Genomic DNA, 12,775 nt, shown 5'->3' with positions numbered 1-12,775 from the left:
ACTGCCGGAGAGCAGGCGCTGATTGGTCCCGATGCTGCAGGCACGCGCGTAGCTGCCGGATACGTGGCGCCATCTGGCGACGTCAAGGAGATTTGCGCATGCATTGGCTGCGCCTCAGTGCTTCGTGGCTTCTCATGTTCTAGTGTTTCTAGAACCATTGGTTCTAGCAACAATGTTTTGTCCTATGACGTCATCACGCTTGTACTTGCGAGTTTGGCCTGTGGCGGCGATACCTGTATTTTGGTTCTTGCTCTTTTCTACGTTACAAGAGCTTTGTTGTCAGTATGAGTGGCGTTTTTGTAATCAGGAGCTGGTATTCTGTCGATACAAGCCAGCTTCAATTTCTCCTCAGTGTCCCTTTAATGGCAGTATTCCGCTTCAGGTGCACGGAAAGCTTAGCGTTTCTACTGCACGCCCTTTCTACTGCATGTCCTTTTAGTGTCCTTTTAATGCACAAGGCAACATGCATTTGTCGGTAGAACAACAGAGTGCACATGTAGACTTGCACTCAAGTGGCACAGTCGCCTCGAGCACGTCGCCGCACCTGCATATTTTTCTGCTACACCTGCCAAGGTATGGCCAGACACCAATATCCCCTGCTGTGCTGCCATAAAAATACAGCCACTGTTCTCAGTACTCAAATGTGAATGCCTGCACAGAGTAAGTTACCGATTACAAAAGGTAGCCATCCTGTGTTATAGCTTGAATGCAGAGATGATTTCATGCGTCTGGAAAGCTTCCCCAACAGCTCCTAGCACACACAGCAGGCGGCAGTGGTTACCTGCGGTGTTGGTGGGGGCATCATCTGAGGTGTTGGAGGTGGTCCCATCTGGGGCGTTGGGGGCATCATGGCCGCTGGCGGTGACTGTGGTGCTGGCACAGGTGTGGCTGGGTGCACAGGGTACTCGGACTGCAGCTGGTCCGGCTGGAGTGTTGGAAACTGCAGACAGTGGCAGACCATGAGTCACTGCCCTCACACGAGAAGAATACAGCCAGGAAAGCTATACTGCCTCAGGAGCAAGATTTGGCCACTTAAGGTTTTTACGTGTTAAAGGCATCCGGCCTAAAGGCCTTTACCATGAAGATATTTGGCTTAGAGGCCTTTACCCGGAAGGCACTTAACTTGAAGGCCTTCACCCAAAGGCCCGGTACACCTGGCAGATCACAGAAGGCATTTACCATGAAGGCCCTCACCCCTAAGGACTTTGGGTAAAGACCTGAATAAGGCTTAAAGGCCTTCACCCAGGTGAAGGTCTGTCAGGTGTACACACCTGGAATACTGCCCACAACCCGGTGGGCCATCTGCCACAAAGCAGGCTTCAGGAACAGACGTATACACATGTGTATGTATGCCCAAAATCAGAAAATGCGCCTAGTAGTAATAATGCACTAAATGTTTTTTTTGCAGAGAAACTTAAAAACTAACGCTTACAAGCGACCTCCAAGCATCTGGATCCACAACAGGCCTAAACAACCCAGTGGTTAAGCACCTCAGTAAGATGGATTTTACAGGCACGCATACGCATACCTCCGAGTGCTGAGGGGCCAATAGTCAATATGCATGCACCGTTTTCTAGCCAAGGCAGAAACAGGCAGCATTACAAACTGTGCCAACCACTTTCATGACTTTGCCAGACAAAGGGCGTGTAGCAGTAACGTTCGTCGTAAGCGTGCTCAACTGCACCGCCTCCAAAGCCAAGTCGGCCAAACTTGGGAGCAACTCACCAGTGCTGCCGCTGCGGCTGACTGGTGATGGTGTCCCTGGAGGTGGTGGTGCTCCTCCTCCAAATGAGGAGGAGGGGGCAGCTGCTGCTGCTGGTGCACAGGGGTCATGGGGTGACCCAACATGGAGGCCATCTGCTGCTGCTGCTGCATCTGATAAGCTGCCGCGTAGTCGTGCACTGGCGTATGTGGTGGCTGGGCGTAGGTGTAGTCAGCGGGCGTGGGCCAGCCGTCCTGCAGGGGCGTCTGGGGCTGTGGCTGCTGGTACTCGGGAGGTGGAGGGGGCACCATGCCTGGTGCCGCCATGGGGCCACCATAGGGGTCCTGGGGGCCCATGTGGGCCCCGTGGGGGAAGTCAGGTGCACCAAGGTCATAGTGAGAAGAAGGCTGCTGCTGCTGTTCGCTGCCGTTCTGGGGACCAATGAGGTCGTCTTCCAGGCGTCGCCGCTTGGTATGGTGCCCTGAGGACGCGAGGAAAAACAATCCTCCTATTTGTAAGCTTGTTCATATACACACACACACACACAAAAAAAGACAGAACTGTATTCCTTGTACCTTAAGTGCCTAATTAAATAGTTTTTAGGCGCAAAAAACAGACGAGTCACACAGGAAAGTAATAAGACGAAGCGCCACATAGGAAGGTAACAGGACGAAGTGCCATCTTATGTATCTCGTCAGTTTTTTGCGCCTAAAAACTAATTATGAACCGAAACCAACTAGCCCAGTAGCAAGTGCTCTTAGACCTTAAGTGCCCGTCCCTTAATAACAAAAGCAAGGGGATGGAGACCAAGTTAACTTGTAGGTCATTTTAGCGGGTAACAAACGGCACAAGAATAGGGAGCAAGTGATAACAGAGACTTCGAAAGGAATGCATAGTGAGGCAAACATATCTTTCGCACGCCCTTCTTTGTGCTGTCATCTCCTTCTGCATCCTGAAATGCCAGTATGCATAACAAATTGTGCATGGTAGCACACTCTACCAAGACATCCTGCCTGTCATCCACTTGTCAGCAAGGTGAAGAATGCTGATTCCTAGCATTCGAGCATTACACTGAGTGCTGTGACTTTTGAAAGTGGCATAAGTTCTTTGGTTCAAAGCAAACTAGAAATGAACAGTCATTTTTTGGCATTGGCACTGCGTCCCGCGATGCAATAGTGCCATTCTGCAGAATGTACGCTGAGCCAAAACCACACTAAGCAAGCTTTCCAGAAGCACTAACTGCTCGAGACGAATACTTCGAGATTTTGAATACCAAACAGTCGGGCCAAATAAAATGTCACACATTTAACTAGTCAAACAAATGCCACCCTTCAGAATGTACAGCGAACTGAAATCACATGAAGCAAGTGTTCCAGAAACATTAATTGCTCGAGACAAATACTTCCAGATTTTGAACACCATAACAAACAATCGGGCCGAATCAAATGCCGAACATTTTACTATTCAAACGAATATCCGAAAATATTCAATATTCTCACAAGCCCACAGTCACAACACCACTGCACGCAGGAGGTGCCTGGCACTGTAATTCACTTCTGCCCTGCCTTGGCTTGCTTTGCCCTAAAATATCTGCTAAGCCCTACAATACAGGTGGGGTGATGGGAAACTAAGCAAAGTAAAAAGCTGTAATGCACTACAGAACCAAAAAAAAAAAGTAAAGTGCACTTATGCACCCATGGTTTCTTCAAGTGGTTGTTTCGACCACTCTAACAATACTCAGCATGTAGCACTGCTTGAAAAGAGGCACCCCAGTCATGTCTGGCTGGTTCTGCTGATGCCCCAAGACAGGCCCAGGCCAGAATTCAGAGAAGCACAGCACTCCCAGCCACATGTGCAATGATGCAATGTGCAATGATGCAATGTGCAATGATGCAATGTGCAATGATGCAATGTACAATGATGCAGCAATGGTGGCAGCAGGCAGCACCACAGTGCTTTGAAAATTATGTCACCACGTTCCAGAAAATTTTTAATTCAGCCAAGCAAGTTTAGTACCATTGCTGTGAATGTTTAAAAGTCTCATCACGCTTTCTTCCAAGTGCACAGCTCCAGTGAACGCAGTCTTAACGCTGTGGCCTGCACTGATGGCATTCGCAAGCACGTGAATGGAACCATCCGGCGCTGTTGCGGCGGTATTGCAATGATAGTGTTTTTATGCCTTTTGCTCATAATGCACACCGAAAATATTTGCAGAAAAACAAATAAAACAGGGTGATGCCACCCACCTATGAGAAAGCAAACCCAAGAAAAAAAAACAGTGAAGAGGCACAGTCAAGGTAAGGTTTCTGTCGTCTGGACTGACTGAGCAGAATCCAGAAGACAAGAGCACCGAGCAGAGGACATGGCCAAGCCCTCTAGTCGTGAAAAATCGCAGATTTAAGCATTTTTTGCAGAGCTGTGTGTTAGCAGCCATTTTCTCTTTTTGGTGCTATTGTTGTTATGGGCATTATGAAGAACAACAGTAGTACGGAAAAATGCCTATTTTAGCTCATTTGCAGGAATATACCATGCAGTGGGAGAACTCAGGAAAGTTATAAAAGAAATATTATTACAATTATAACGCAATCTCAAACTGCGTACGCCAACCATGGCTCAGAACACCCTCCCAAAAGTGCAGAGAGTACACTAAAATACGGAAGCAGTGGATATGTTGACTTTATTTCTTAGGCCATGCTTCAGATGCGCATGCCAAAATCGAGTGAAGCCATGCCTCTAATACTTTAATGCAGGCAGCAGGCAGATAACCAGGATCTTTTTCTCGGGAAGGCCTAAGGTAATTTTTTGAGATGACACTCAGGCCCCACCTGGGATATAAGCCTGGTATGCAGCCCCCCCCCCCCCCCCCTCCCAACACAGCAGCAATCGATTTCAACACCATGTCACCGCTACCCGATGTTTCGAGCTGTACAGTACTGTGCCCATTTTCCCTACTCCACTCAACTCTTTTAAATCCCTCTATTCCTCAACGACATGCACCGCTTCCTTTCCAGATCCGTAACCACCTACTCCTCTGCACTTGCATGCACGCATTTTACCCCAAGATCACTAAAAAGCTGACTTCTCACAGACTCTCAAAGCCTGTAGGTGAATGTCATTTAAGCTACCTTGAAAAGGTCAGAAGAAGAAAAAAATTCACATAATATTCAATGTGAGGTGCATTCTGATGCATTATCTGACGTCTCCTGTGGAACTTCACCGCTTCTTTGCTTTGTATTCATGCAATTTAAAATTTTCCACTGCAGAAAGTTAAAGGCCTCAGACGAGCTGTTGCCTGTGTCCGGAAGGAGAGAGAGAGTGTGCTCACCCAGGCTGTTCTCCTGCATGTGCTGCTGCTCCTCGTGCTGCGGCTGCTCAACATCCTGCTGCTCGTCGTCGAGCTGCTGCAGCAAGGGGTCCTCACCGGCGGCCAGCTCGTTCTCAACAGCCCGCGTGGTCAGGTGGCGCTGGTAAAGGCGCGACAAGGCCCGCGACAGGATGGGCCGGCCGGGAAGCGCAAAGAGCTTCTCCACACCGCCCGTCTCTTTCCAGTGCATGAGGCGCTTGGTGGGTGGGGCCAGGTCCAGGGTGGTCACAATGTCGCTCGTGTCCGACAGCTGCGCCTTCATTTCCTCGCCGGAAATGTTCTTCACCTCATCCACTATGAGCTTGCGCTTGCGCTTGGCCCGTGCCTTCTCCACCCCTGCACAGAGCAAGGCAACAGCTCACATCACGCTCAACTCTCACCTCCACTGCCCACGTCACATTGGCAGGTCAGAGCCTGAACAGAAAGGCAGGGGGACGGGAAGGAGCTCCATACAAAAGCACCCATAGTAGAAGTGCAGCCTGATTAACACAGCAAGAATGGTAAAGCTGCAGCTCACAACAAAGGAGACAAAGAACAAAGAACATTACCAATGACCAACAACTCGGTCTGTCACTAAACGCCATGTCCACATTACCTTGCTCTCCTCAATGTCGTGTGCTGTAGGCTTAGCACCACTAAATGTCACCACCCCACCTGTGCACAGATAAAATTGGTGGAGAAAGAATCTGACTACTGTCAGCAACACATTCCCTCCCCCAGATCCCAACACAGCTGGTGTATCACAGAAAGAGACACAACTCTGACAGCTCTTGAAACATTAAGTAGACCTTCTCTGCAGCATCTGTAAGGAACACAATGACGAATCAAAATAAACACTGTTTGCAGTAGTTCTGGCAGTTTTCACGAAGATTCTGCTGCTCAACTACTCATCCACCTCCTCTGTTATGACAAACACCATGCCCAAATCCTTTCCTTTCAGCCAAGTAAGTCACAGTCAACAGAATGCTCTTGTACTCTTAACTGTGCACAGCGAAATGATAGGAGCTTAGCATCTCTCTTCAAACCAACCTAGCACAAACCCCGAGTCTAAAACAAGATAACATGGGAAGCTATCAATTGAAGCGCCAGGAATGCTATGCAGTCTCAGTCAACAGGATGCTGTCTAATGCCAACCCCACTCTGCACAAACAGGGCTGGCCAAGCCAGCATAGCATGCTATTCTTCCCATCTTAAAGGGACAGTGAGGAGAGCACTATTAATATTTTTTTTACAGCAAAACCCGATAGTTCGGCATGTCATGGCTTTGTTGCCACTTGGCCAGCAGCGAAAGATGCATTTATTCCTAAGAAATTTGGATTCGAAGTTGAAAAAGTTTTTCCCGCCACTCTGATTCAAACTTGGGATTCTCCTATGACGACACAGGACTAAGTGACGTAAAACATGACGTGAACATGGCGTAACCCAGACTGCGTGATTTCTGGCTGTTTTGGCTGCCTAGCAGCAGCCAAAACGAAAGCTACCGCCGGCCGCACGTTGAAGGCATCTATCGGCTATTGCGGCCGTCGCTACAGTCGCTTCGCTTACATTTGCACCGGCGTTTTGCCAGCGTTACGATGGATCTCGTTCTCGAAGTCGTCAACGAAGTTCTCGCAAATAGACACCTTTAGCATACCGTGTACCTTGTTACCGCTAGCGGAATACCGGGAGCCCCCCTAACGCCGACGAGCAGGCGCTGAGTGGTCCCGATGCTTCAGGCGCGCGCGTAGCTGCCGGGCACGTGGCACCATCTGGCGACGTCAAGGAGATTTGCGCATGCATTGGCTACGCCTCAGTGATTTGTGGCTTCTCGGGCCCTATACTTGCTAGAACCATTGGTTCTAGCAACACTGCTTTGTCCTATGACGTCATCACGCTTGTACTTGCGAGTTTGGCCTGTGGTGGCGATACCTGTATTTTGGTTCTTGCTCTTTTCTATGTTACAAGAGCTTTGTTGTCAGTATGAGTGGCGTTTCTGTAATCAGGAGCTGGTATTCTGTCGATACAAGCCAACTTCAATTTCTCCTCAGTGTCCCTTTAACAGAAGAGCCAGAGAGAGAGGTGTTGAGAATCCCTTTGAACAGCACATCCTGGGGTGACCCCAGCTCCACCAGCTCACCCTGGATGACTGTGGTGTCCAGGGGAGCCAGGGCAAAGCTCTCGTCCTCGTTGTTGAGCAGTGTCGTCTGGTCTGCAGGGCCAGCTTCCGTGGCGCCCATCTGAGCCACTTCCACAGAAGGAGGCCGAGGAGGCGGGGGCATGACTGCCTGCTCCTGCTGCTGCTGCTGCTGCTGCTGCTGCTGCTGCTGCTGCTGCTGCTGGTCTACCAGGCCAACATCTGCAGACGGCATCGCTGAGGAGGAGGACGGGCCTCCCAAGCCAGCAGCGGCCGATGTTGTGGCCCCTTCGTCCAGGTCATGGGCATCACCCACCGAACTCCCAGGGCTGGAAGGTCCCGATGGGGCACCCATTGATGGAGGGCCCATGTCTGTAGTAAAAAACCACATAGTATGAGGGCTCACAGGTCTCGCTGTCAAGATACAGTTACATTTCATCTATAGTGTTTTTACAGGTCAAAGCTACACCCAGGCTACAATGTACACTACAGTAAAGGGATCCCAGTTAGATTGCACAGAAATTGCTTCTTTCTGCCTGCAGTGAAGAACAGGAATAAGTTTCTAAGGCATGTAATCTTTACCCCATGTGAATATTTGTTCTTTTCTGGTGTCTTAGAAAGGTCGAAGTCTTGCACCTAATGCAACTGTGCATACCATTCGAACTGGATCACATGCAATGTTCTCATGTTGATGTGTGCTTAGTTGCATCGCGATTTTCGTTGAGTTTTGTGTGTTGCGAGTACATCTGCTCTATTTTAGAAGTATCTAGATTACCACCTAACAGACTGTGTTTGTCTTTTGAGTTTGCCACTTTTGCATTTTCGCTGTACTATTTGTATTTCACAGTTCCCACCATTCCTACCTTGGTCCTGACAGGACCAATAGTCTGTCTAATAAATAATAGATGAATAGAATGATGCATGAAATGGAGAAAGATGTAAAAAGAGTCATTGAGATTCCGAGAGGGACTGAAACATGCACCAAAACCTTAGTGCCTATTAATACATATTGCATCCAGCGAAATGTAGTGGTTTCAGCCAGGAATTAACTCGCAAGCTCACCCATCAAACTGAACTGAACTTACGAGCATGGTCACAAGCATGGTAGAAACCATACCGTATTTACTCACATAATAGGCGCACTTTTTTTCCAGAAAATCCGGCTCAAAGTTTGGGGTGCGCCTATTACGCGGGGTAAAATTTCCGGAAATTTTTCGACTCTCAAAATTGAACACACCGCGTAAACGCACTCGTGTACGGGCCGCACCCCGTTTTCGCGAAGAAAATGTTAAAAAAAAAAAGATCCGTGTAAGGGCCGCACCGAAACTTTCCACGACACACGCGGGAATAGCCTTTGGAATGCACGCGCCGAGGCCTCCGCGATCGGCTCCGGCTGTGCGCAACGGGCGCTTGATCGCGGTGGCCACGCACATGCACAGGAGCTTCCAGACGCTGCCCACGGAGGGCGCCCAAGGCCAAGCTCATCATCATCATCGTTTTCCTCCGCCGCGCGCTTTCGCTATCTTTATCGTCATCAGCATCTCCAGCTCGTTTTTTTTTTTTTTTTTTTGTTGCTGTCAAGTGCCGGGATTTGCGGTAGCGCGATAGTTATCATGGTTTATGGCTTTGCCGCGGAGCGTTGCTGTTTTAGCTCGATGGGCAAGCACCTTAAGGAACAGCTACGCGGCTGGGAGTTTGCTCTCGAACATGGCAAGCGTGCGGCAGGTCGGAAAATACGACGTGGCCGAGAAGTGCAGCAGTTGCGACTGCGGCGTCCCTAAATTTTCGTACGCGACTCCAAGCGCCGAGGTTTTCGTGGGCCTAAGTCGGGAACGTTTCCGGCTGGAGATGAAGCTTTCCAAACAGACGTTTAAAGTGAGCATCCCTGAAAACTGTGTGCGGCTGTTCTACGCGATGTCGTTGTGTGTGCTTTGGGTCCGCAGCAGCTGCAACGGCAGCAGCACTAGTAGGGACTAGTAGTAAGTTTAGCAAAAACTTTGTTAAAATAAAGATTGGGAAGCGGGGGGTGGCGAGGCGTCGGCTTGCAATCGTGTAAATACAGTATTGATCACAGTGCCAAGTTCGGGGTGCGCCTATTATGCGCGGAAATAAATCTGATTTTTCGCGCCCTAACTAGGGGTGCGCCTATTATGCGAGTGCGCCTATTACGCGAGTAAATACGGTATTCAAGTGCAACAGGCAGCAAAGCCTTACAAATAACCTGCAAATATTACTGTAAAAACCTTCGTATAATATGAGGTGTAATTTGGGGATAGCAAAAACGGAAAAAAAAATTTTCATCCGCGCGTACCATTGCGAGTAAGGAAGGGCAGTCAGCTCGAAGACGTACCAGAAGTCGCGGAAGCCGAACACCCTCCGATTATTTGTTTGCACCGGCACGCCGGATACGACGTGTGTAGCGCGCGAGGCAGGTACAGAAGCGCCGCAAGTATGCGCAGACCAGTTCCGGCATGCGTGGTGGCGCGCACGCATCGGAAGTATCCATCTGAGCTATGGCGATCGTCATCGCTTTGTATACCGGTACCGTCAAGCGCATTCCACATTTCCTGAAATAACAACCGGAGAGCTCCTCGGAAATGCTGGCCCAAGCGTCCGCAATCCGAATGCACAGCGGGATTGGAGAGGCCCGTGTGCGGCGGCAGTAACTGCAGGTTCTCCGTACCCGATACAGACAATGTAGCGATGCTTTCGGCAGCTACGATTAATTTCTTTTTAAAAGCAGCCGAGTGCTGCTTTCGTGGTCCGTACGTCATGTAAGGTGCTATCGTCCTGGGCGTCTGTCGCGATGTCAGGTCAGCGCAGTGAAGTGGCGTCCAAATCAAAACTACTGACCTATGCTACCGCCTCCTCTCACTGAAAGTGGGAGTGCTCCTGCACATGCGCGAAACACTCGCGCGCGAGCGGAACGGCTTCTTGGTGCCACTCCCAGGTGAGCCAAGCGGAGCGGCGCGACGAGCGAGCCTCGCAAAACCTGCAGGTCTCGCGCGGATTTTGACCGAGAATTGTTTTTATTTTATCATCATCATCATTTATTTTCCCTTAAAGGCCCCAATGGGGCATTACATAAGGGGGGATAATACGTGGTGGAAATTTGACAAGCTAAAGTTTGAGAAAAAAAAAAAAACTCATATTATACGTATGCGGGTTTTTACGATACTCTGACAACAATAACTTATGAAAATGACTACATATATACGTACCCTAATGCAGGGAACTCAAGTCATGCCCACAGTGCAGTGTGGCTGTTTCCTGCAACAGGCTCTCTACAAATTACAGCGGCAACGCATAATTTGGCAAGGTATACGTTGCTAACATACAGTGCACAGCAGCAATTGCTACCCCGCTAAGTTTGAATCCAATATGAAACACACTAGAACATGGCTACCATTCCAAGTGATGCTATTTAACTTCCGTCTCCAAAGGGTACCTCGTGCCAGATGCAAAACCAGGCAATGTGTTGAGAAACCCACTGTTGTGAGCCCTTGACATGCGCTGCAGAGTTCACCATGGCAGCTGTTGACATTGTTCGCAATGTGCACAACACATAAGGAGACCAGCCATACACTCACCATACATGTCGTCATCGTCACTCTCGTCGACGGGCCGCGTGTCAGGGCCAGTTGGGGCGGGTCCTGGGGCCCCGAGGGGTCCGTCTCTGTCTGAACCGCTGGTGTCCAACGGCACATGACCCAAAGGTGCATCGTCGAAAAGCCCCGCTGGCTCGAACAGCCCACTCGGTTCACCCTCTGCATCGGTGAAACACAGGCACACCCTCAAATCAGGCTGAACAGACACAGCAAGAGAAACGACGACAACAAAATAGTTTAACTCTTTCATTACCATGGGAAAAATGACCGCTTTTAACAGGTCTCAGATATAATTTTTTTCCTGCAAAATATGTGAGTGTTAAAAAAATGTAATATGCATAAAAATGATGGCAACAGAACGTGCCTTCTGGAGAAATTTATTTCAACACAAATACTTGGTGTGAACATTGGGAAAAAAGATCAGTAAACACACAAAACAGTTGAAAATTAAGAAAACGTGTTAACAAAACAATATCTCTTACAAAAAATACTAAAAACATTCTGGAACATACAAAGTGCTCAAATTTCATTATAAATTAGCAACTAAAAGTTTGAAATTTAAACTCAAGAAGTTTTTTTTTTATAAAAATTTTTCAGAGCAAGCCATACCCTCCTCCTACCATGGTGACCACCCTTTAGATGATTTCAGTGGTACCCACCCTCCAAGATGTTCCACGGCAATGCATCCACCCCTTCCACTTACTACGACTTACTATTATTACTACTACTACTAATACCACGATGAGAAACCCAGGAACGAGCGCTTAACAGCTACCGCCACAAAAGAAAAGAGGAATGTTACTACACATGAAGACACACTACCACTTCCCACAACAGTAAAGAAGGATGTTATCTTGTAAAAGCTGTTTAGTAGTTTCAAGATGAACTGTTTCGTTATGAAGAGGTTCAACAGCCGATGGACTCACCAAGTAGCGCTCCTTCCCTAGCTCCATCTGCTGCTCCAGCTTCCGTCGCGGTGGCCGTGGCTGCCGCCGTTCCAAAGGGGTCGGCAGCAACATCCCCCTCTCGGGCGTTCCTCGCCACCTCAATGGAGTCGCCAGGCACTGGCAGGGCTCCCAGGGCAGAGTTGTCGGCCCCCGCAGATGAAGACGAGGCGCCCGCCTCGTTGGCTCCCCGGGGGGCCTCGGAGGGGCGCCCCAGCATGGACCCGCCCAGTATCAGGCTGGCCTGGTCAAATGCCTCGTCTATGTTGGTCGCCTCACGGGCCATCTCGGGGTCATCAAAACCCATGTCTCCTGGGAGCAAGCACAACACACTGCTGGGCCACGGCTAGGCATCACGCAGCAGACTCGCATTATGTGCAGCAGGCCTTGTTGACAGGCCTCCGCTCCAGTGATGTCAAGAGAACAGCCAAGCGCCTTAATGGCAGGCCTCTGTTGCAATAGAGTCTGAACGGTCAAGTGCTTTAACATACAGGTGGTACTTTAATAAAAAGTGGCTATAGAATCGATGCACCAAATGTATCCAGTGCTACACAGAGTAAAGTGCTATAAGGCCCTACAGCACACCGCCATGCAATCAAAGTAACACCAGCACCTCCGATAAGACTAAGTAGTAAAGTCCCAGTTTTACAGTGCTGAATACAAATTGAAATGGGAAGCTGACATCAGAGATTTTTCCTCTACCACTGCCGACCTTTGCTAACCAAACCTGTTCCAGCACAAACTTACCATCGTGTACTATAAAGAAAGTTTATGCTCATGCAAACCCATATAAGCTGCAGCAACGATGCCCTCCTCACTTCAAAGACTAACAAAGGTCTATGGCATAATAAAGTTCGAACTAATTATAAACATCAGTCACTAAAACATAATCTCCCTTCGGTTCTAAACATGTACATATTTCCTACTAAGCCTACGATAAACCAGTTGAGGCAGCAATTTCTTAACACATTATGACAAAGTTTTAAACACTGCCTTGAATGTTTCTCACTTCAAAAATGTTGGTTTTGTTATGTCTAATGTAGT

At 48.9% G+C, this 12,775-nt stretch overlaps 1 protein-coding gene across 2 annotated transcripts in view; it reads right to left on the bottom strand.

Moving 5' to 3' along the window:
- Positions 1 to 12,775, bottom strand: part of vtd (RAD21 cohesin complex component verthandi) — a 34,067-nt gene that overhangs the window by 11,315 nt on the left and 9,977 nt on the right. Inside the window, exons 4-9 of one of the 2 annotated variants that reach the window (XM_089566103.1) lie at positions 11,714 to 12,043; positions 10,770 to 10,946; positions 7,183 to 7,551; positions 5,028 to 5,402; positions 1,726 to 2,183; positions 782 to 940 (exon numbers count right to left, since the gene is read on the bottom strand). In XM_089566103.1, the coding sequence (XP_089422229.1) occupies positions 782 to 940; positions 1,726 to 2,183; positions 5,028 to 5,402; positions 7,183 to 7,551; positions 10,770 to 10,946; positions 11,714 to 12,043 (1,868 nt within the window). The remainder of the gene's footprint in view (positions 1 to 781; positions 941 to 1,725; positions 2,184 to 5,027; positions 5,403 to 7,182; positions 7,552 to 10,769; positions 10,947 to 11,713; positions 12,044 to 12,775) is intronic. The other variant, XM_089566104.1, reaches the window with a different exon arrangement.

The sequence above is a fragment of the Amblyomma mixtum genome, chromosome 1 (assembly GCF_055824585.1).
Source record: "Amblyomma mixtum isolate Tamu chromosome 1, ASM5582458v1, whole genome shotgun sequence".
Taxonomy (NCBI): Eukaryota; Metazoa; Arthropoda; class Arachnida; order Ixodida; family Ixodidae; genus Amblyomma; species Amblyomma mixtum.
The sequence above is the reverse complement of the archived record's forward strand: the minus strand, read 5'-3'. Positions and strand labels throughout refer to the sequence as shown.